The sequence below is a fragment of the Lutjanus erythropterus genome, chromosome 4 (assembly GCF_056507025.1).
Source record: "Lutjanus erythropterus isolate fLutEry1 chromosome 4, fLutEry1.hap2, whole genome shotgun sequence".
In the NCBI taxonomy this organism is placed as follows: Eukaryota; Metazoa; Chordata; class Actinopteri; order Lutjaniformes; family Lutjanidae; genus Lutjanus; species Lutjanus erythropterus.
The window spans coordinates 41,861,998-41,884,550 of NC_139320.1; the positions used below are offsets into that span (position 1 = coordinate 41,861,998).

The 22,553-nt window shown below is 44.3% G+C and overlaps 3 protein-coding genes across 3 annotated transcripts; all 3 read right to left on the reverse strand.

Moving 5' to 3' along the window:
- Positions 1 to 1,006: 1,006 nt before the first annotated feature.
- On the reverse strand, positions 1,007 to 1,948 carry LOC146329037 (olfactory receptor 7G1-like). The gene has a single exon (XM_084716728.1). The coding sequence runs from the start codon at positions 1,946 to 1,948 to the stop codon at positions 1,007 to 1,009; it is 942 nt and encodes a 313-aa protein (XP_084572854.1).
- A 6,575-nt stretch (positions 1,949 to 8,523) lies between these two features.
- Positions 8,524 to 9,602, reverse strand: LOC146329038 (olfactory receptor 1M1-like). Its single transcript, XM_084716607.1, has one exon. It carries the CDS (start codon positions 9,600 to 9,602, stop codon positions 8,661 to 8,663), a length of 942 nt encoding a protein of 313 aa, XP_084572733.1. The 3' UTR covers positions 8,524 to 8,660.
- Positions 9,603 to 18,198: 8,596 nt separating this feature from the next.
- On the reverse strand, positions 18,199 to 19,140 carry LOC146329039 (olfactory receptor 7G1-like). The gene has a single exon (XM_084716729.1). The coding sequence runs from the start codon at positions 19,138 to 19,140 to the stop codon at positions 18,199 to 18,201; it is 942 nt and encodes a 313-aa protein (XP_084572855.1).
- Positions 19,141 to 22,553: the final 3,413 nt, after the last annotated feature.

Genomic DNA, 22,553 nt, shown 5'->3' on the forward strand with positions numbered 1-22,553 from the left:
ACACAATTGTTTTACAAACTAGCAACTTTCCCAGCAATGTCTGACTACAGACAGGCCATCCATTATCCTCTACATCATATGATCTCCTCTTTTACTCTTATGATTCTCCAGTAAACACTGTGGTTAACTAGAGCAGAGGTCACATTTACCTGCATTTGAAAACCTTCACACAAAGAAGTCTTCACAGTAGTGATGAGAGAAACAGGGCAATGCATTGAATCATAATAATAATAAATTTAAAATCCTTAAATAGTTAATAATGATAATAATAATAATAATAATAATAATAATAATTTTTAATTTGCTATAGAATGAGAGGAAGATTTCAAATAATCATTTATAGTTATAGTTATACAGTTTTGATTATATTTGTTCACTCTAAAACAGTTTCCTCAGTTACTAAACTAAAAGATTGTCTGTCAGTCAGACAGTCAGATTTGAATGTACTTCTTCCCTTATCAAGGACATGGAAAAGGGATGCAAAATGTCTCATAGTGCATATTCAGTGTTAAAAGAATAACAAATGTCATACTACACATTTTCTACATTTGACATCAAATTAATTTAATTCATGAGGAATTGCACACAGAGCACACACACTGAAAAGATTTTCTTTGGTTTCATTGTACAGTAATGTTTCAGTTCTGAAAGTTTTTGTGACACCATCATTTTGTCACAGTAGATCCTGACATCATATTCTGTTGAATTTGTGAGTCATTTATCAAAATGATTTACAGAAAAAATTCAATGACACATCACAGCTGTTTCATGTGATGTGTCATATGTTTTGGAAAGTTCGATCATAAACTTAACTTAAAAGTGAACACTAGATAATTTTAAAAAATCACTAAATAAATGATCATCAGATGGAGTAAAGTGTAGTTTATTGTCCATGGTGAAAGAACACTGGCAAATATTTTTTCTCAAAGGATTTTGAAGTCTTCATTATTTTACGACCCCAAATGAATGTAAAATATTTCACAGGAAAGCTGAAACTACAAACTTGTTACGGCTTTGATGAACCTACATTTCTTTTTAGTAACATTTTTATGCTCTGCTTGAGTTCTTTGGTTTTCAGCCCATAAATGATCGGGTCAAAAAAAGGAGGAAAAATTAAAACTGACACACCAAGAGCTCTCCTGAGAAAAGGGGACACACTCGCAATGCGATGAGCAAGGAGTGTAACAAAACCACTGATTTCTAGGATGAAATAAACAGTTAAATGTGAGCCACATGTCTGAATGGCTTTTCGCCGGGCATCAGGCTGATTAGTCATTACACATGTATGCAAAATCTGTCCATATGTGTATAGCATTACTGACAATGGTATACCTTGGAATAAGGCTATAGTAAACAGTCCATAGTAGTTGTTCACTCTGGTGTCCTCACAGATCAGTTTCACTAATGAAGGATTGTTACACAACAGATCTACAATATTTGTCCTGCAGATTTTGAAACGTAAAAGCAACAAAATTAATGTGACTATTAGTGAGAAATCTAAGAGCCATATTAAAATAATAATTGTGACTAAGTTATGTGGAGTCATGATGGCATTATACCTCAGAGGACAACATATAGCAACATATCTGTCATATGCCATGGCACTCAAAGTCAGCAAGTTTGCTGTACCGTAAAAATGAACAAGAAAGGCCTGAGTGATGCACACAGGGTGAGAAATCAGTCTGTTCTGTGTCACAATGCTGAAAATCAGGTGAGGGAAAAAAGCTGTAGCACCCACCATGTCACTAATAGGCAAGTTGAACAGCAGGATAAACATGGGTTTGTGAAGCTTTTTACTACAAGCAATAGTGACTAAAACCAACATGTTGCAAAACATAATAGACAGATATGTTAAAGTCCCAAACAAAAATGCTGGGTAGACAGATGCATTAGATAAACCCAGTGTTTCCAATGTTAATAAAACTGCAGACGATGCATTTGTGTACATAATTGTACAGCAATGTACATTATAATGTCGTTGTTACTGTTGCTTCTTCTGTTGAAAACAATTGAAAAAAGAGAAAAACATTATGAACATTATCCCTTTACAAACAATCTTTAATTAAGTGCTGTGGAATAACTCAGCTGTGCCTCTGATATTTTATGTCTGATCCTAATCTCACCTGCAGTTGAAATGTTTTATAGGATGCAATGTAAAAAAAAAAAAGAGACATATATGATGTAATGCAGTGTCAAAATAGTGCAAAAATTCATCACCTGGAGACCAGAACCCAGCAGACCAACCAATCAACAGCCATATACCATTGTTTGGCAGAAGCCTAACCCTAACCCAGATTGTTGATGATATTGTCCATCACGATGGCCGAGTGTCATTGACCAATGAGTCCTCTATCATATGAGGTTTTATAACAAGATTCAGGAACAAAGACCACGTCTCAGACTGATTCATTTCCGCACTACAAGTACTTAAGCACACCTCATCCGTTTCCTCACCCTTTGACTCTGTTTCCACATCCGTGAGAGACTAGTCAGCTAAAGAAACCTACCTAACAATGGACGAAGAGCTCTCCCTGAATCCATACTATAGCGATCAGTTCGAGGGGGACCTGTTCATTCCCGTTGTACCTGAGTCCTCCCCTTCTCCTCCTTGCCCACCACCTCAGCAGCGCCGGTTGCGGTCATCCATCCACGTTCCTCCACGCTCTCGGCATCCATCCTCCGATACTTCCAACATCGTCGGGCCTTCGCCGTCCAGCAGCTCCAGGGGGAGATCCCGGCATCGATGTTCAGGGGACACTGCTCCAAGAAGGGCATCTTTGACCCGCCCGCGATCCGAGCGCTTGGATGACAGGCAAAGCCAATGAGACCGTCACCCGCCCAGCCAACAGCCGTCCTTCTACTCCCGACATATCCGAGTGGACAATCGCTCGGCTGAAGCACGCCCTCAGCCAGCGATGCATCCCCTTCTGTCGCACCGACAACAAGGCAAAACTCTTCAAACTATTCACCGAGTCACAGCAAAGCCCCACTCGCTCTCGCCAGGCTTCCCGACCTCTTCCGGACTCCCAGCGTCGCGTTGACGCCCACACCGATGACGTTACGACGCACTCCACGGCCGACAACGCCCGGCCTTCCACATCAGCCCTCTCACAGGGCCAGGTCGTATCATACCATTTCAGAGCAATCTCATCCCTCCTCTTTCCCCCAGCCATCACTAGCAACCCGAGCACATGCATCCCTCCATCCCAGCATCCTTTCTTCTTCCCTTCCTTCTGTCTTTCCTATTCAATCTTCTTTGGCCACTGTAGCTCCTCCCACCCTGATGCCCACCACTTTTCCATCTCCCTTCCACCTCCCCTACCCCTTACCCCCTCCCCATAACCCACATGTAGCTAACACTGTTCATCCCACTTTAAATGTACCTCTTTTTTCCACAGCTCCGCCTACAGCCAGTCCCAGCACTTTCCTCACCTACCCACCCCCCCCCCCCCCCCACCTACCAACTTCATTTTGGCCACTGCACTAACTCCGGCACGTCCAAACGCACCCACTCAACCCTCCCCAGTATCACTCACGCTCAGGCAACAGATTCTCGCTGGTAATTATGTCGACCTTGCCCAGTTGCTACACCCTTCCGCTTGTAATCCCCATATTCCCCGGGAACTGCAAACTGCACTCGGCCCCATTGAGCTCAAACAATCACTCCCCACCCGCTCCAAAGAACTCACTGCCGTCGAATACGCTTTCTCTTTCTCCCTGTACCGTGATACCATCTGTTCCATTTTCCCTGAGCGCAGGTCAGAGTTGGTTGACTATCTATCACTAATCCTCGACCTTGACTTGCGGTTCGGGGGCAATGGTTTTTACACTTACCATACTCTTTTTGCCACACAAGCTGCCGGTCGACTGCAGCAATTTAACCAGGGCAAATACTGGGGGACACTAGACTCTGAACTCTACTGCCGTGTTTTTGCAGCTTGGTCCTCTTTGTGTTGTGATCTCTGCGGCGCACCATCTCACCCTGCCACATCATGCACCCTCACCACTTCCTTGCCCCATATCACAGCCCCGAATAAACCGAGCCCCACTGTCTTTCGTAGCCCCCCCCCTGCGGCCCCCCCACCTTCCATCATCCCTAAACCAGCCAACACCCAACCAACCTCCCTCGGCCCCCTTCCCAGGGGCGTAGATAGAAGAGGGAGGCCAGTCCTCCACCAAGGTGGGAGGATAATCTGCAATAACTTTAATGACCTTGGATGCAACGCCTCCAACTGCAGATTCCTCCACACCTGCTCCTTCTGTGGTTGGGCCCACGCCAGGCCAGCTTGTCCACATAATCCAACCAAGTTCAGCTTGTGTAAGTACCTTGACACCCCAATTAAAATCAACGCCCTTTCTTCCGCCTTAGAGAACCACCCAGACCGTGAGTTTGTCGACTTTCTTGTTCAGGGTTTCACCCACGGATTCCATCCCGGCTTGCAGGCCATGCCAGACTCCTCTCACACATGCCACAACTTGCAGTCCGCCACTTCTGAGCCTACAGTGGTTGATGAACTTTTACTTAAGGAAGTCGAACAAGGATTCATGATCGGCCGATTTCCCACCCCACCCTTCCCCAAATTCAGGATCAGTCCATTAGGCATAGCCACCAGAAAATACTCGGGGAAAAAGAGACTCATTATTGATCTCTCTTCCCCCCACGGTTCCACCATCCCTAGTATTAACAGTCTCATTCCAAGCCCCCACTTCTCAATGCAGTACGCAACAATCGACCATACCATCTCACTCATTCGCATTGCAGGCCAAGGAGCCTGGCTGTCCAAGGCGGATATCACCAGCGCCTTCAAAGTCCTTCCGATCCACCCCGACTACTGGCATCTCTTCGGTGTCCTCTGGAAGGGCGTTTACTATTTTGCAGTGTGCCTGACCTTCGGGTGTAAGAGCAGCCCAAAAATCTTTGACTCCCTTTCTGAAGCAATGTGCTGGATCCTGACAAACAACTACAAACTCCCATTTGTCATACATCTTCTGGACGACTTTCTCACAGTCCTGCCACCTTCTTCTCCCCCATCATTTGGTCTTTCCACCCTGATCTTCGCCTTCCATGAACTCGGTGTACCTCTCTCTTCTGAGAAAACAGAGGGTCCCAGCACATCTCTGGAGTTTCTTGGTATCACCCTCGACTCAGTCTTGCTCCAAGCATCCCTGCCTACTGAAAAAATCCACCGGCTTTCCTTACTCATTTCCAATTTCCTCCTGACTCACAGATGCACCAAACGCCAACTTCTCTCACTCTTGGGCCATCTCAACTACGCCATCCGCATCATCGCCCAGGGTCGATCCTTCTTGTCACACCTCCTTTCCATCGCCACCTCCGTTCCATCCCTCCACGGCCATGTCTCACTGGATGATGCATGCAAGATGGAACTGAAAATGTGGCATCAGTTCCTCTCATCATGGAACGGCATCTCCTTCTTTTACGACGACCACATCACTCAGCCAGAAGACTTCCAGCTCTTCACAGACGCAGCCCCCTCCATCGGTTTCGGGGGCTATTTTGACGGCAGGTGGTTCTCAGCCAAATGGCCGCCTGAATTCACTTCCCTCACCCCCTCCTCTGCCATCTATGAAATATACCCTGTCATCGTAGCCGCTATCCTTTGGGGGCACAAATGGTCCAGAAAGATCGTTGCCATCCACTGTGACAATAGCGCAGTCGTTGATATTAAATAAAGGACGGTCCCAGTGTTTAGACATCATGCAGTTCATGTGGAGACTTACCCTGACTTCCGCCCAGAACCAGTTCATCATCCGAGCTTTGCACATTCCAGCTCACAAGAACTCAATTGCTGACTCACTTTCTCGCTTCTCAATACAGAAATTCAGACAATTGGTACCAGCCTCCGACCCTCTTCCAACCCCTGTCCCACCGTTTTCAGCCACCATCCTCAACTGATCCCCCAGCTGGAACATCTAGTAACCACATCACAAAATGCAATCCTCAACACTCTCCTCTTACCTGACAGGATGGAACTGCTTCAAGGCCTTCCACATCTCCCATAACCTTCCATTCCCCACTCTTGACGTCCTGACACTCTCCAGTTTCATTTCTTACGCCCATTCCATCCTCAGTATCAAGTCTTCAACCATCCAGGTTTACATCAGTGGTATTAACTTCTTAGTTAAACTGTCCTCAGGAGCACCATGCCCAGCCCTGTCTCACTCCCACATCAGTATGCTACTCAAAGGCCTTCGCAAGGCCGAACCTCACCAGACACCAAAACGCTTGCCCCTCACATCAGACCTCCTCGCCCGCTGCATTGCAACACTCCGTTCAGGCTACCTTACTCCTCCCATAGACAAGGTCCTAGAATCAATGTTCCTGCTGGCTTTCTTCGGCTTCCTACGCTGCTCGGAGTTCACCACTTCCTCCCTTAACTTCCAACCATAGCGACACGCAACCTTGTCAGATATTACAATTCAGTCCACCGACACCGTGGTTTTCCACCTTAAATGCAGCAAAACAAACCAGTCTGGTCCAGCGGAACTCATCTATCTCTTCCGACTAAACTCATACCTGAATCCATACAAACCCATATGTGACTACATCAACTCAAGACTAGCCAGTCGAGCATCCCCGCAAGATCCTCTATTCGGGCAAGGCCGTGTCCCGCTTCTGGTTCCACCACCATTTCCGCCACATCCTGTACAGATCAGGAATATCTCCTGAGCTTTACTCTGGACATTCCTTCTGCATCGGAGCCGCCTCAACCACATCCAAGCAGGGGATCCCTGACCACATCATTAAAGTTCTTGGTCGCTGGTCCTCTCCGGCTTACCTCTCCTATATCCAACATGACCTGAAAGACATCAGAAATGCCCATATGCACCTTTCAGCCTGAGGTTCTCTTGGGGGGCTCCATACATCAGGAGTCCGAGAGAGACGGTACCCCCACCCAGAGTCTCAACCCTGCCTGGTTCCACTCCATCTTCCAGCCACCAGCTGACTCCACCGAACCTGTCCATCCATCCAACTCAAACCCCTCGATCCCCCATCCAACAACCCCCATCCCTCACCCCTCATCCCACATCCCTTTACCCTCACCCTCTCCCTCCATCCCACATCCCTTTACCCTCATCCCTCACCCTACATCCCACATCCCTTTACCCTAAACCCTCTCCCTCCATCCCACATCCCTTTACCCTCATCCCTCACCCTACATCCCACATCCCTTTACCCTAAACCCCCTCCCTTCATCCCGCATCCCTTCCTCACTGAGACGGGCAAGGCCGTGTCCCGCTTCTGGTTCCACCACCACTTCCGCTACCTCATCATCCAAGCTCTCCTCCATCCATCATAACCAATAAACCATTTATGTGCAAATCTATTCTGGCGTGGTCTTTGTTAGTGAATGTAATATTGTGATTTAAAAGAACACTTCACCCCAAAATCAAACATATTTTCCCCTAATCTGTAGTGGTATCAAACCATTTAGTTTGCTTTGGTGTGAGCAGCAGAGTTTTGGAGATATCAGCTGTAGACATGTCAGCTTTCTCTCCAATATACACTTTCTATAGATTCTACTGCAGAAAGAAAGTAGTTCCTATAGGAACCTGGTCACAACAAGGCATGTGGATTATCATCAATACATTTAAAATCATTAAATTATTAATAATTTTGTAATATCATTTATTTTAAATCATTAGAGAATGAGAGGAGGATTTTGAATAAATAATTATTTATAGTCATAGTTATACAGTGTTCGTTATTTTTGTTCACCCTTTAAAACAGTTTTCTCAGTTAGTAAAATAAAAGATTGTGTCTCAGTCAGACAGTCAGATACTGAATTTACTTCTTCCACTGTCAACGACATGGAAAAGGGATGTAAAATGTTATAAATCTCATTTCAGTTTTCATTGCTGTATTAGTTATTCCTCTTATACTGCATATACAGTGTTAGAAAATATCAAATTACATGTCATATCACACATTTTCCATATGTGCCATTAAATTAGTTTAATTCATAAGGAAATTAAATATCTTACACACAGAGCACACATACTGAAAATATTTTTTTTAGTCATTCCATTGTAAGGGAAAGAAAATTATGTATATTTTTCCATTTCCACATCATTAGCTCACGTTATAATCCACAAATGAGAAAATATTAAATATTTGAGGACACAATGGTATTACATAACAAAGTTTCACACCAAACAGAATGGGTGCATAGCATACTTTTTATTCAGATATGTTGGCCATGCATCTGTTGTACATTTCTTATTTACAGTCATAGTTTTGCTGATAACTTTCAGCAATCTTTCATTTCTGAAAGGATCTGTTATTGTTGTGAGACCATCTTTCGCTCACAGTAGATCCTGACATTAAATTCCTTTGAGTTTGTGAGTCATTTATCAAAATGATTTACAGAAAAAATTCAATGACACATCACAGCTGTTTCATGTGATGTGTCATATGTTTTGGAAAGTTCGATCATAAACTTAAAAGTGAACACTAGATAATTTTAAAAAATCACTAAATAAATGATCATCAGATGGAGAAAAGTGTAGGTTATTGTCCATGGTGAAAGAACACTGGCAAATATGAATATAATCTCAAAGGATTTTGAAGTCTTCATTATTTTATGACCCCAAATGAATGTATAATATTTCACAGGAAAGCTGAAACTACAAACTTGTTATGGCTTTGATGAACCTACATTTCTTTTTAGTAATATTTTTATGCTCTGCTTGAGTTCTTTGGTTTTCAGCCCATAAATGATCGGGTCAAAAAAAGGAGGAAAAATTAATACTGACACACCAAGAACTCTCCTGAGAAAAGGGGACACACTCGCAATGCGATAAGTAAGGAGTGTAACAAAACCACTGATTTCTAGGATGAAAAAAACTGTTAAATGCGAGCCACATGTCTGAATGGCTTTTTGCCGGGCATCAGACTGATTAGTCATTACACATGTATGCAAAATCTGTCCATATGTGTATAGCATTATTAACAGTGGACCACCTTGGAATAAGGCTATATTAAACAGTCCATAGTAGTTGTTCACTCTGGTGTCTTCACAGATCAGTTTCACTAATAAAGGATTGCTACACAATAGACCTACAATATTTGTCCTGCAGATTTTGAAACGTAAAAGCAACAAAATTGATGTGCCGATTAGTGAGAAATCTAAGATCCATATTAAAATAATAATTGTGACTAAGTTACGTGGAGTCATGATGGCATTATACCTCAGAGGACAACATATAGCAACATATCTGTCATATGCCATGGCACTCAAAGTCAGCAAGTTTGCTCCACCGTAAAAATGAACAAGAAAGGCCTGAGTGATGCACACAGGGTGAGAAATCAGTCTGTTCTGTGTCACAATGCTGAAAATCAGGTGAGGGAAAAAAGCTGTAGCAGCCACCATGTCACTAATAGGCAAGTTCAACAGCAGGATAAACATGGGTTTGTGAAGCTTTTTACTACAAGCAATAGTGACTAAAACCAACATGTTGCAAAACATAATAGACAGATATGTTAAAGTCCCAAACAAAAATGCTGGGTAGACAGATGCATTAGATAAACCCAGTGTTTCCAATGTTAATAAAACTGCAGACGATGCATTTGTGTACATAATTGTATAGCAATGTAAGTTATAATGTTGTTGTTACTGTTGCTTCTTCTGTTGAAAACACTTGAAAAAAGAGGAAAACATTATGAACATTATCCCTTTACAAACAATCTTTAATTAAGTGCTGTGGAATAACTCAGCTGTGCCTCTGATATCTTACCTCTGACAATATGTGATCCTAATCTCACCTGCAGTTGAAATGTTTTATATGACATGATGTAAAAAACATGTATGATGTAATGCAGTCTGAAAATAGGTTACCAACAGTCATTGACCTCTGAGCCCTCTACTTTTCTAACATGGTGATTTAAAGGGATAGATATTTTAAAAGGACAGAATACTCTTCCTGTAGATTCTACTGCAGAAAGAAAGTAGTTCCTAACTTCTCACATCGGAGTGTGTGGATTATCTTTGGTGAAAAGCGACGCTGGTTTTCAATATTTTGATTGATTTGATGCTTTGAGCAGCACAAGCCAATCTCTCAAAAACAGATATCTCCAAAACTCTGCTGCTCACACCAAAATAAATAAATAAATAAATAAATAAATAGCACAACAAGCCAGGGGGAAAATATTTATTTTTGATTTTAGGGTGAAGTGTCCCTTTAAAAGTCTTCATTATTTGAGGCATTGTGCATCCTGAAGTTCCTTTGTTGACATGTGGGAGACAAATGAAAAATAAACTGTTGCTGCTGTTCATTGCAATACATTTCCACGTTTGACTGTGGACATTGCCATATGCCAGTTTGGTAGACATTGTCCAGCCCTGTCATATACAGTATTTCATTTTCATTTTTCTTCAATGAAAATGTAATATTTCACGTACTATACTATGATTTGTTTATACTGATGTATACTCTCATTGCAGTAATAGAAGTATTTTCTGTTTACTTGTTGTACAGCTCTTATCTTAACTGTTTGGTAACCATGGTAATTGGGGTTAGGGCTCAATTTAGGGAAAAAGCCATTCCTGGAGTGATGGAGTGATTAAAGATTTAATCCTCCAGTGGTGGAGCAGCTAGTCATAGTGATGATCATCAAAGTGATCAGGACACAGTACCCCTTGTGCTTATGACGTACCAGTATGGTCCTCAGGACTGATGTCCTGCTCATTTGTCATCATTAGTATAAAGAGAATCTGACGTGAAATGTTGATCCCCCCTGACTCTCCCCTCCAGGGCCTGAGCACAACAGAAAGCTCCAGAATACTTGCAATTTATCATGAGTTTCCTCTGGATCCACTCCTGAGAGAAGGAGATAAACATAAGACAAGCTAACAAGTGTGTGCCAGACGATAACATTTTCAAGTTGGTGAGAAAGTTGTACAGTGAGTGCAGGGTGTCTGGACAGACCAGGTGAGGTTGTGTATAAGTTTTACAAAAAGGAAAAAGGGCTGCTGTGCAGCCTGTATCACAGCACAGTTTTTGTGTGTTATCTGTTTTTCGCTTTATATGAATAAAACAGTTGATAACAAAAAAAAAGACAGACCATCAAGTGTTATTCACGTCACATGATGTCCTGTGTTACATTTATGTTTCTCCAGTAAACACTGTGGTTCACTAGAGCAGAGATCACATTTGCCTGCTTTTAAATAACTTCACACAAAGTGTCATCTTTGTGCTTAAGAGAAATGATTAAGTTTTAAAATCCATTACAGAATTAGAGCAGACCTGGCAAGCAGCAACAAATTCCTTGGCATCCCTCTCCATCGATGGCCACCAGAAGCGTTGTCGGAGAAGTGCTAAGGTGCGTCTCACCCCAGGGTGGCAGGCCAGCTGAGAACAGTGCCCCCACTGAAGGACCTGAGAACGGAGACTGGCAGGAACAAACAACCAGTTATCCGGACAAGCACTAGGAGCAGGGTGTTCAGCATGGGAGCGTTTTACCTTGTCCTCCACCTCCCAGGTTACTGCCCCGATGACACATGCAGGTGGGAGGATACCCTCAGGGTCAGATGAAGAGTCCTCTGGCTCATACTGCCTAGACAGGGCATCTGGCTTGAGGTTCTTAGAGCCTGGTCTGTATGAGAGGGAGAAATCAAAACGGTTAAAGAAGAGGGCCCACCTGGCTTGACGAGAGTTCAGCCGCTTGGCTGAACGAATGTACTCTAAATTTTTGTGATCAGTCCAGACCACAAATGGCTGCTCCGCCCCCTCCAACCAGTGTCTCCATTCTTCCAGAGCAAGCTTCACTGCCAACAGCTCCCGGTTCCCAATGTCATAAGTCCTTTCAGCAGGAGACAGCTTACGGGAGAAAAAGGCACATGGATGAACTTTCTGATCCTCAGCCGACCGCTGAGAAAGAACTGCCCCCACACCGGTGTCCGAGGCATCCATCTCCACAATAAACTGGCGAGCAGTATCTGGGAATATGAGAATGGGAGCAGAGGTGAAACGTGACTTTAACTCACCAAAGGCCTCTTCAGCTGCACAGGACCACCGGAAGGGCACATTCTGGGAGGTGAGAGCAGTGAGGGGAGCTGCCACCGAACTGTAGTTACAAATGAACCGTCTGTAGAAGTTTGCAAAACCCAAAAAGCGTTGAAGTTCCTTGCGTGTAGAAGGAGTGGGCCAGTCCGTAACTGTCTTGATCTTGTCTGGATCGATTTGGATTTTACCAGCGTTGATGACAAAGCCCGAGAAGGATACTTCTGAGATGTGAAATTCACACTTCTCAGCCTTCACGAAGAGCTGATTCTCCAAAAGCCTCTTAAATGCCGTCTTCCACTCATCCCCCTCTCTGATTCTCACCAAATGGTAGGCATTGCGAAGGTTGAGTTTGGAAAAAATGGTAGCACCTTGTAGCAGTTCAAAAGCAGAAGAGATTAAGGGAAGAGGGTACCTGTTCTTCACAGTGACATCATTAAGTCCCCTGTAATCGATGCATGGTCGCAGGGTTTTGTCCTTCTTACCCACAAAGAAGAAGCCTGCTCCAGCAGGAGAAGATGACGGCCGAAAGATTCCTGCAGCCAGGGAGTCATTGATGTACTTCTCCATAGTCTTAGTCTCGGGAGCATATAGGGAGAAGAGTCGTCCTCTAGGAGGAGAAGCACCAGGCAGAAGGTCTATAGCACAGTCATAAGGGCGATGGGGTGGTAAGGAGGTGGCTCTGGTCTTGTTAAAAACCTCCTTCAGATCCAAGTACTCTTTAGGAACTCCAGAAAGATCTGGAAACTCAGAGGTAACAGGCAGACTACAGGCAGATGGTACAGCAGATCTCAAACAAACAGCATGACAGTGATTACTCCATTTGAGTATGGCTCCTGAAGCCCAGTCTATGTGTGGATTATGTCTTCTTAGCCATGGATAACCCAGAATGACAGGTTGTTGTGGTGCATGAAACAGGTGAAAGGTGAGTGTTTCGCTGTGATTACCTGACATGGTCATTTGACGAGGAGTAGACTGATGTGTGACCCTGCAGAGGCTGTGGCGTGAATAGGCTTTCCCAGAATCTCCCGACCAATACCCAGCTGAGAGGCCAGAGTCATGTCAAAAAGGTTGGCGTCGGCACCAGAGTCAATAAGCACTGAGACAGTGTGCTTATTCCCAGAGCAGTACAGCTGAGCCTGACTCAAAGGCCGAGAGGGCATTTCAAAGTTCACGGTCCGGCTCACCAGCGCCCTCTGGATGACTGGCGAGCCCTGTCTTTTACTGGGCAGGAGGAGACTAAATGGCCGTCTTGCCCACAATACAGACATCGATTCTCCCGCAGACGGCGCTGTCGTTCCGCCATAGAAAGCTGAGTCCGTCCCAGCTGCATAGGCTCAGTAGAGTCACAAGTGGCACCAGAAACTGTTTCAGAAGGGAGCCCCGGTGGACGGGATGACGACACTTGGGGAATAGCAGACCTGACCCTCTCTCTTCTCCGTTCCCGCAGGCATCCGTCAATGCGAATGGAGAGGGCAACCAATGCATCTAAGTCGGCAGGAGGATCTCAGGCTGCCAACTCATCTTTAATGCTGTCTGAGAGTCCGTTGTAGAACGCATCAAAGAGTGACGCGGCATTCCAGTTGCTCTCAGCCGCCATGGTGCGGAATTCAATGGAATAGTCAGTCACGGACCTCCCTTCCTGTGTCAGATTCAACAAACCTTGAGCGACTTCTCTGCCGGGTGTGACATGGTCGAAAATCTTCCGTAATTCATCTGAGAACAACTTGACTGATGAACAGATGGAGGATTGCTTCTCCCTCTCGGCAGTTCCCCAGTCTTTAGCTCTGCCTGTGAGCAGGGAGACGATGTATGCCACCCGGGACCTCTCTGTGGGGAAAGCGGAAGGCTGTAGCTCAAAGGCGAGGGAACACTGCACAAGAAATGGCCGACAGGAACCAGGAGCTCCAGAATAGTGCTCTGGAGGAGGTAAACGAGCATCTGATGCAGGAGGAGCCTGGGCTGGAGGGCTGGAGGACGGCGGTGGGACTGGTCCATGATCCGACAGGGAGAGCCTCTGGAGGTGCTCCTGTATGATGCTCAGTCTCCTCTCGTGGCGAGTAGCCAGCTCCTGCAGACCACTAGACACAGAGGTAAGTTGGTCTTCATGGCGCTTAAGGGCGTTGGCCTGGGCCATCAACTCCTCCCGGAGTGCATCAGAGTCGGCTGGGTTCATGTTGGCCAGATTGTACTGTTAGGATCACTAGTACAGAGTTGAACCCAAAAGCACGACAATGACCGTGGTGTTTTAGACAAAGCTCACTTTACTGGGAAAAAACAAGTGGAGTCAAAACCAGGAAATCAGGGAGGCAAACAAATCCGACAAGGAGCAGGCAGGTAATCCGGAGTTCAAAACGGGCAGGCAGGGTCCAAAAACAGGTGATACGGTAAAAAGGGGAAAACGCCGGAAAGCTCGGCAAAAGAACACACAAGACAATCTGGCAAAGAGCAGGAGAAAATGGACCGGTATAAAAGCACTCGGGGACTGATGGGAGAATGGGCCACAGGTGTGGAGATGGGCGGGGAAAACCAGGTGCAGGCAATGAACGGCTGCATGGGCTGAGAGGGAGGCGTGATCTGAAATGACAGGAGAGTTGATGATGAGACAAGAAACCAGATGAAAAACAACTAAGAGTTGGAATTCCTGACAGCTGATAACTTTCAGCAATCTTTCATTTCTGAAAGGATCTGTTATTGTTGTGAGACCATCTTTCTCTCACAGTAGATGCTGACATTAAATTCCTTTGAATTTGTGAGTCATTTATCAAAATGATTTACAGAAAAAAATTGCAACAGGACACCGTTTCATGTTATGTTTCTTGACATTGCTGTTCATTGCATGTTTTCATGTCTGGTTTATCATTTTCTTATTAAACACAACAAAGTTACAGATGTGCGGTGCAGAGATGAAGACCCTTTTAAACCCAGCAACGATATCCTCATTCATTGCAATGTTTGACTGTGGACATCATCATGTGCCTGTTTGGTAGCCATTGTCCAGCCCGACCTGTTACAGTTGCTCCTGCTCATTATCCTCTTTCACTCAGCCGGGCCTCAGCAACTTCATGGCCGCATTGTTTACATGAGGGATGAGCTGATTGCTCTGATGCCGGCCACATGGCGTTTATTTTTATTTTATTTTTTTAAACAATTTCCCTACAGGGATCAATAAAGTATTTCTGATTCTGATATAGTTCAACCAGGAGAGACTAAGAGTAAAAGAAAATGGTTTATTGACACGTGCATGAGATATGAAACATGAGTCTTTGGCGGTTAGACCCCATTGAGGTGAAACAATAAGCACATACATAAATGGGGGTGATGAAGCTGTAGTGAAGAGAACCCCCCCGGGGTCTAGACACTGGTGGTGGTGGTGATGAGGTGCAAAGCAGAGACTGGTGAGGTGAAGTGGCTCCAGACTCCTGCTGCCTGGACCTGAAGATTGGAGGAGAGGCGTCGGGGAGGATCGAGGTGAACATCTTCTGGCTACCTGGGTCCAATGACTGGAGGAGAGAGGGGTGGAGGAGGGTCGCACGACTGACTGAATGACAACTGATGGAGCAAAGACAGAGACGATTTAAAGTTTGGCAGCAGCAAATTGACTGGCTACCGTGATCGTGGCAAAATCTGATTGGATAGTTAATAGGAAGGTGAACACCCACAAACAGCTGATTAGAGGGAATGGGAGGAGAGAGACGGAGTAAAGGAAGTTGTGAATGAAGGCAGCGTAGTAGAAGGTCTTCCTGATTGAACTTACGCTGAGTTTCGTTATTACATTTTCAATTCCTTCCATGTTACACATAATATTATATGTACTATACTACGACTTGTGTATACTGATATATATTCTCACCACAGAGGTATTTCTTGTGTACTTATTTTTTAACTTATATTTGAAGGTCTGAGGCTGTATTACAGAAACTTGCAGGTCCTATCTTAACTGTGTGGTAACCATGGTAATTGGGGTTAAGACCTAATTTAGGAAAAGGCCATTACAGATGAACTGTCCCTAACTGACGGGAATGTGAAAGGTATTACACCAGTGTCCTTACTTCTAAGAAAGTTAAATCATCAAACGTATAAATAGAGATGGGAATTGATTAGACTTTTATGATTCCGATTCCATTTTCGATTCTGCTTAACAATTCGGTTCTTTATTGATTCTCTTATCGATTCTCATTTGGAAAAAAGGAGAACAAACAGGAAGCTAGACGTGAACTGGAGCGAGTACTGCCAGCCTCTGAGCCAGTTAGACTCTGTCTCTCGTCATGGTCATCTAAATGTAATGCATGAGAAGGCATTCATTTAACGTTAACAGTTAACAGTTAGTAATAGCAGGTTTTACAACGAGGCAAAAAGCGCTAATGTGATAGGCAGTGTTAGTTATTTACCTGCAGTATTAACTAGGGGTGCAACGGATCAAAAAACTCACGGTTCAGATCGTATCACAGTTTTGAGTCACGGTTCGGATCATTTTTCAGTTCAGCAAAAAAGAAAAAAGTGGTGGGATTAGGGTTAAATTATTTTAAAACTGCACCCCTAATGCCCATCTGCAGAATTTCACAGGGGAGTGTCACATGCAGAGATTATTGATTATTTCCCTAAACACATGAGGGGTAAAGATATACCCTTCAAGATTTGAAAATTCCCCAAAAACACACACTAATGATAGAAAATACAAACCACTTAACTGTGCTAAAATGTTTCCTCACTTTTAAACAAACCACTAAAAGGTCACAAACATGTAAAAGTCCCCCATCTGAGAGGCCATCTGAGGGTTATCTAGAGCACTTCTCTCCTGGTAGCAGTTAGAACAAGTGATGAGCTGGGTGAGTGGGATCAGAGATCATTTTTCACTCTATTTTATAGTTATTTTTTGCATCCAAATAGGGCTACACTATACACCTATCTGGGAATATTTGAATACGTATATGTGTACTTTGATTTAGAAACAGTTTTCTTCCCATACATCATTTTTGTGATTTCACCACACAACTTCACTTAAAAGCGTTTGTGAAAGCAAATTCAAAGAAGCAGCTCTTCCAGAGTTTCATTGCAATATTTACTCCCATCCGCAGATGGATCCTCCAGCTTGTTGGCTGAAAGTAATGAATTTTGCAGCTGTATTTCTACAGGTAGTTTCACGTATCACAGTTTAAACACAATTGTTTTACAAACTAGCAACTTTCCCAGCAATGTCTGACTACAGACAGGCCATCCATTATCCTCTACATCATATGATCTCCTCTTTTACTCTTATGATTCTCCAGTAAACACTGTGGTTAACTAGAGCAGAGGTCACATTTACCTGCATTTGAAAACCTTCACACAAAGAAGTCATCACAGTAGTGATGAGAGAAACAGGGCAATGCATTGAATCATAATAATAATCAATTTAAAATCATTAAATAGTTAATAATGATAATAATAATAATAATAATAATAATAATGATAATAATAATTTTTAATTTGCTATAGAATGAGAGGAAGATTTCAAATAATCATTTATAGTTATAGTTATACAGTTTTGATTATATTTGTTCACTCTAAAACAGTTTCCTCAGTTACTAAACTAAAAGATTGTCTGTCAGTCAGACAGTCAGATTTGAATGTACTTCTTCCCTTATCAAGGACATGGAAAAGGGATGCAAAATGTCTCATAGTGCATATTCAGTGTTAAAAGAATAACAAATGTCATACTACACATTTTCTACATTTGACATCAAATTAATTTAATTCATGAGGAATTGCACACAGAGCACACACACTGAAAAGATTTTCTTTGGTTTCATTGTACAGTAATGTTTCAGTTCTGAAAGTTTTTGTGACACCATCATTTTGTCACAGTAGATCCTGACATCATATTCTGTTGAATTTGTGAGTCATTTATCAAAATGATTTACAGAAAAAATTCAATGACACATCACAGCTGTTTCATGTGATGTGTCATATGTTTTGGAAAGTTCGATCATAAACTTAACTTAAAAGTGAACACTAGATAATTTTAAAAAATCACAAAATAAATGATCATCATATGGAGTAAAGTGTAGTTTATTGTCCATGGTGAAAGAACACTGGCAAATATTTTTTCTCAAAGGATTTTGAAGTCTTCATTATTTTACGACCCCAAATGAATGTAAAATATTTCACAGGAAAGCTGAAACTACAAACTTGTTACGGCTTTGATGAACCTACATTTCTTTTTAGTAACATTTTTATGCTCTGCTTGAGTTCTTTGGTTTTCAGCCCATAAATGATCGGGTCCAAAAAAGGAGGAAAAATTAAAACTGACACACCAAGAGCACTCCTCAGAAAAGGGGACACACTCGCAATGCGATGAGCAAGGAGTGTAACAAAACCACTGATTTCTAGGATGAAATAAACAGTTAAATGTGAGCCACATGTCTGAATGGCTTTTCGCCGGGCATCAGGCTGATTAGTCATTACACATGTATGCAAAATCTGTCCATATGTGTATAGCATTACTGACAATGGTATACCTTGGAATAAGGCTATAGTAAACAGTCCATAGTAGTTGTTCACTCTGGTGTCTTCACAGATCAGTTTCACTAATGAAGGATTGTTACACAACAGATCTACAATATTTGTCCTGCAGATTTTGAAACGTAAAAGCAACAAAATTAATGTGACTATTAGTGAGAAATCTAAGAGCCATATTAAAATAATAATTGTGACTAAGTTATGTGGAGTCATGATGGCATTATACCTCAGAGGACAACATATAGCAACATATCTGTCATATGCCATGGCACTCAAAGTCAGCAAGTTTGCTGTACCGTAAAAATGAACAAGAAAGGCCTGAGTGATGCACACAGGGTGAGAAATCAGTCTGTTCTGTGTCACAATGCTGAAAATCAGGTGAGGGAAAAAAGCTGTAGCACCCACCATGTCACTAATAGTATAGTTTAACAGCAGGATAAACATGGGTTTGTGAAGCTTTTTACTACAAGCAATAGTGACTAAAACCAACATGTTGCAAAACATAATAGACAGATATGTTAAAGTCCCAAACAAAGATGCTGGGTAGACAGATGCATTAGATAAACCCAGTGTTTCCAATGTTAATAAAACTGCAGACGATGCATTTGTGTACATAATTGTATAACAATGTACGTTATAATATCGTTGTTACTGTTGCTTCTTCTGTTGAAAACAATTGAAAAAAGAGAAAAACATTATAAACATTATCTCTTTACAAACAATCTTTAATTAAGTGCTGTGGAATAACTCAGCTGTGCCTCTGATATTTTATGTCTGATCCTAATCTCACCTGCAGTTGAAATGTTTTATAGGATGCAATGTAAAAAAAAAAAAAGACATATATGATGTAATGCAGTGTCAAAATAGTGTAAAAATTCATCACCTGGAGACCAGAACCCAGCAGACCAACCAATCAACAGCCATATACCATTGTTTGGCAGAAGCCTAACCCTAACCCAGATTGTTGATGATATTGTCCATCACGATGGCCGAGTGTCATTGACCAATGAGTCCTCTATCATATGAGGTTTTATAACAAGATTCAGGAACAAAGACCACGTCTCAGACTGATTCATTTCCGCACTACAAGTACTTAAGCACACCTCATCCGTTTCCTCACCCTTTGACTCTGTTTCCACATCCGTGAGAGACTAGTCAGCTAAAGAAACCTACCTAACAATGGACGAAGAGCTCTCCCTGAATCCATACTATAGCGATCAGTTCGAGGGGGACCTGTTCATTCCCGTTGTACCTGAGTCCTCCCCTTCTCCTCCTTGCCCACCACCTCAGCAGCGCCGGTTGCGGTCATCCATCCACGTTCCTCCACGCTCTCGGCATCCATCCTCCGATACTTCCAACATCGTCGGGCCTTCGCCGTCCAGCAGCTCCAGGGGGAGATCCCGGCATCGATGTTCGGGGGACACTGCTCCAAGAAGGGCATCTTTGACCCGCCCGCGATCCGAGCGCTTGGATGACAGGCAAAGCCAATGAGACCGTCACCCGCCCAGCCAACAGCCGTCCTTCTACTCCCGACATATCCGAGTGGACAATCGCTCGGCTGAAGCACGCCCTCAGCCAGCGATGCATCCCCTTCTGTCGCACCGACAACAAGGCAAAACTCTTCAAACTATTCACCGAGTCACAGCAAAGCCCCACTCGCTCTCGCCAGGCTTCCCGACCTCTTCCGGACTCCCAGCGTCGCGTTGACGCCCACACCGATGACGTTACGACGCACTCCACGGCCGACAACGCCCGGCCTTCCACATCAGCCCTCTCACAGGGCCAGGTCGTATCATACCATTTCAGAGCAATCTCATCCCTCCTCTTTCCCCCAGCCATCACTAGCAACCCGAGCACATGCATCCCTCCATCCCAGCATCCTTTCTTCTTCCCTTCCTTCTTTCTTTCTTTCCTATTCAATCTTCTTTGGCCACTGTAGCTCCTCCCACCCTGATGCCCACCACCTCAGTTCCACAGACTGCTCCTATGTCCTCAAGCAATGGTGGCTCCATCGGCCAAAGCCTTCAGCTTCCCACTGCCTCTTCTTTTCCATCTCCCTTCCACCTCCCCTACCCCTTACCCCCTCCCCATAACCCACATGTAGCTAACACTGTTCATCCCACTTTAAATGTACCTCTTTTTTCCACAGCTCCGCCTACAGCCAGTCCCAGCACTTTCCTCACCTACCCACCCCCCCCCCACCTACCAACTTCACTTTGGCCACTGCACTAACTCCGGCACGTCCAAACGCACCCACTCAACCCTCCCCAGTATCACTCACGCTCAGGCAACAGATTCTCGCTGGTAATTATGTCGACCTTGCCCAGTTGCTACACCCTTCCGCTTGTAATCCCCATATTCCCCGGGAACTGCAAACTGCACTCGGCCCCATTGAGCTCAAACAATCACTCCCCACCCGCTCCAAAGAACTCACTGCCGTCGAATTCGCTTTCTCTTTCTCCCTGTACCGTGATACCATCTGTTCCATTTTCCCTGAGCGCAGGTCAGAGTTGGTTGACTATCTATCACTAATCCTCGACCTTGACTTGCGGTTCGGGGGCAATGGTTTTTACACTTACCATACTCTTTTTGCCACACAAGCTGCCGGTCGACTGCAGCAATTTAACCAGGGCAAATACTGGGGGACACTAGACTCTGAACTCTACTGCCGTGTTTTTGCAGCTTGGTCCTCTTTGTGTTGTGATCTCTGCGGCGCACCATCTCACCCTGCCACATCATGCACCCTCACCACTTCCTTGCCCCATATCACAGCCCCGAATAAACCGAGCCCCACTGTCTTTCGTAGCCCCCCCCCTGCGGCCCCCCCACCTTCCATCATCCCTAAACCAGCCAACACCCAACCAACCTCCCTCGGCCCCCTTCCCAGGGGCGTAGATAGAAGAGGGAGGCCAGTCCTCCACCAAGGTGGGAGGATAATCTGCAATAACTTTAATGACCTTGGATGCAACGCCTCCAACTGCAGATTCCTCCACACCTGCTCCTTCTGTGGTTGGGCCCACGCCAGGCCAGCTTGTCCACATAATCCAACCAAGTTCAGCTTGTGTAAGTACCTTGACACCCCAATTAAAATCAACGCCCTTTCTTCCGCCTTAGAGAACCACCCAGACCGTGAGTTTGTCGACTTTCTTGTTCAGGGTTTCACCCACGGATTCCATCCCGGCTTGCAGGCCATGCCAGACTCCTCTCACACATGCCACAACTTGCAGTCCGCCACTTCTGAGCCCACAGTGGTTGATGAACTTTTACTTAAGGAAGTCGAACAAGGATTCATGATCGGCCGATTTCCCACCCCACCCTTCCCCAAATTCAGGATCAGTCCATTAGGCATAGCCACCAGAAAATACTTGGGGAAAAAGAGACTCATTATTGATCTCTCTTCCCCCCACGGTTCCACCATCCCTAGTATTAACAGTCTCATTCCAAGCCCCGACTTCTCAATGCAGTACGCAACAATCGACCATACCATCTCACTCATTCGCATTGCAGGCCAAGGAGCCTGGCTGTCCAAGGCGGATATCACCAGCGCCTTCAAAGTCCTTCCGATCCACCCCGACTACTGGCATCTCTTCGGTGTCCTCTGGAAGGGCGTTTACTATTTTGCAGTGTGCCTGACCTTCGGGTGTAAGAGCAGCCCAAAAATCTTTGACTCCCTTTCTGAAGCAATGTGCTGGATCCTGACAAACAACTACAAACTCCCATTTGTCATACATCTTCTGGACGACTTTCTCACAGTCCTGCCACCTTCTTCTCCCCCATCATTTGGTCTTTCCACCCTGATCTTCGCCTTCCATGAACTCGGTGTACCTCTCTCTTCTGAGAAAACAGAGGGTCCCAGCACATCTCTGGAGTTTCTTGGTATCACCCTCGACTCAGTCTTGCTCCAAGCATCCCTGCCTACTGAAAAAATCCACCGGCTTTCCTTACTCATTTCCAATTTCCTCCTGACTCACAGATGCACCAAACGCCAACTTCTCTCACTCTTGGGCCATCTCAACTACGCCATCCGC

Bases quoted from the DNA above. Each gene is read 5' to 3' on its own strand.
- LOC146329037 (XM_084716728.1), bottom strand. From the start codon at position 1,948: ATGTACACAAATGCATCGTCTGCAGTTTTATTAACATTGGAAACACTG.
- LOC146329038 (XM_084716607.1), bottom strand. From the start codon at position 9,602: ATGTACACAAATGCATCGTCTGCAGTTTTATTAACATTGGAAACACTG.
- LOC146329039 (XM_084716729.1), bottom strand. From the start codon at position 19,140: ATGTACACAAATGCATCGTCTGCAGTTTTATTAACATTGGAAACACTG.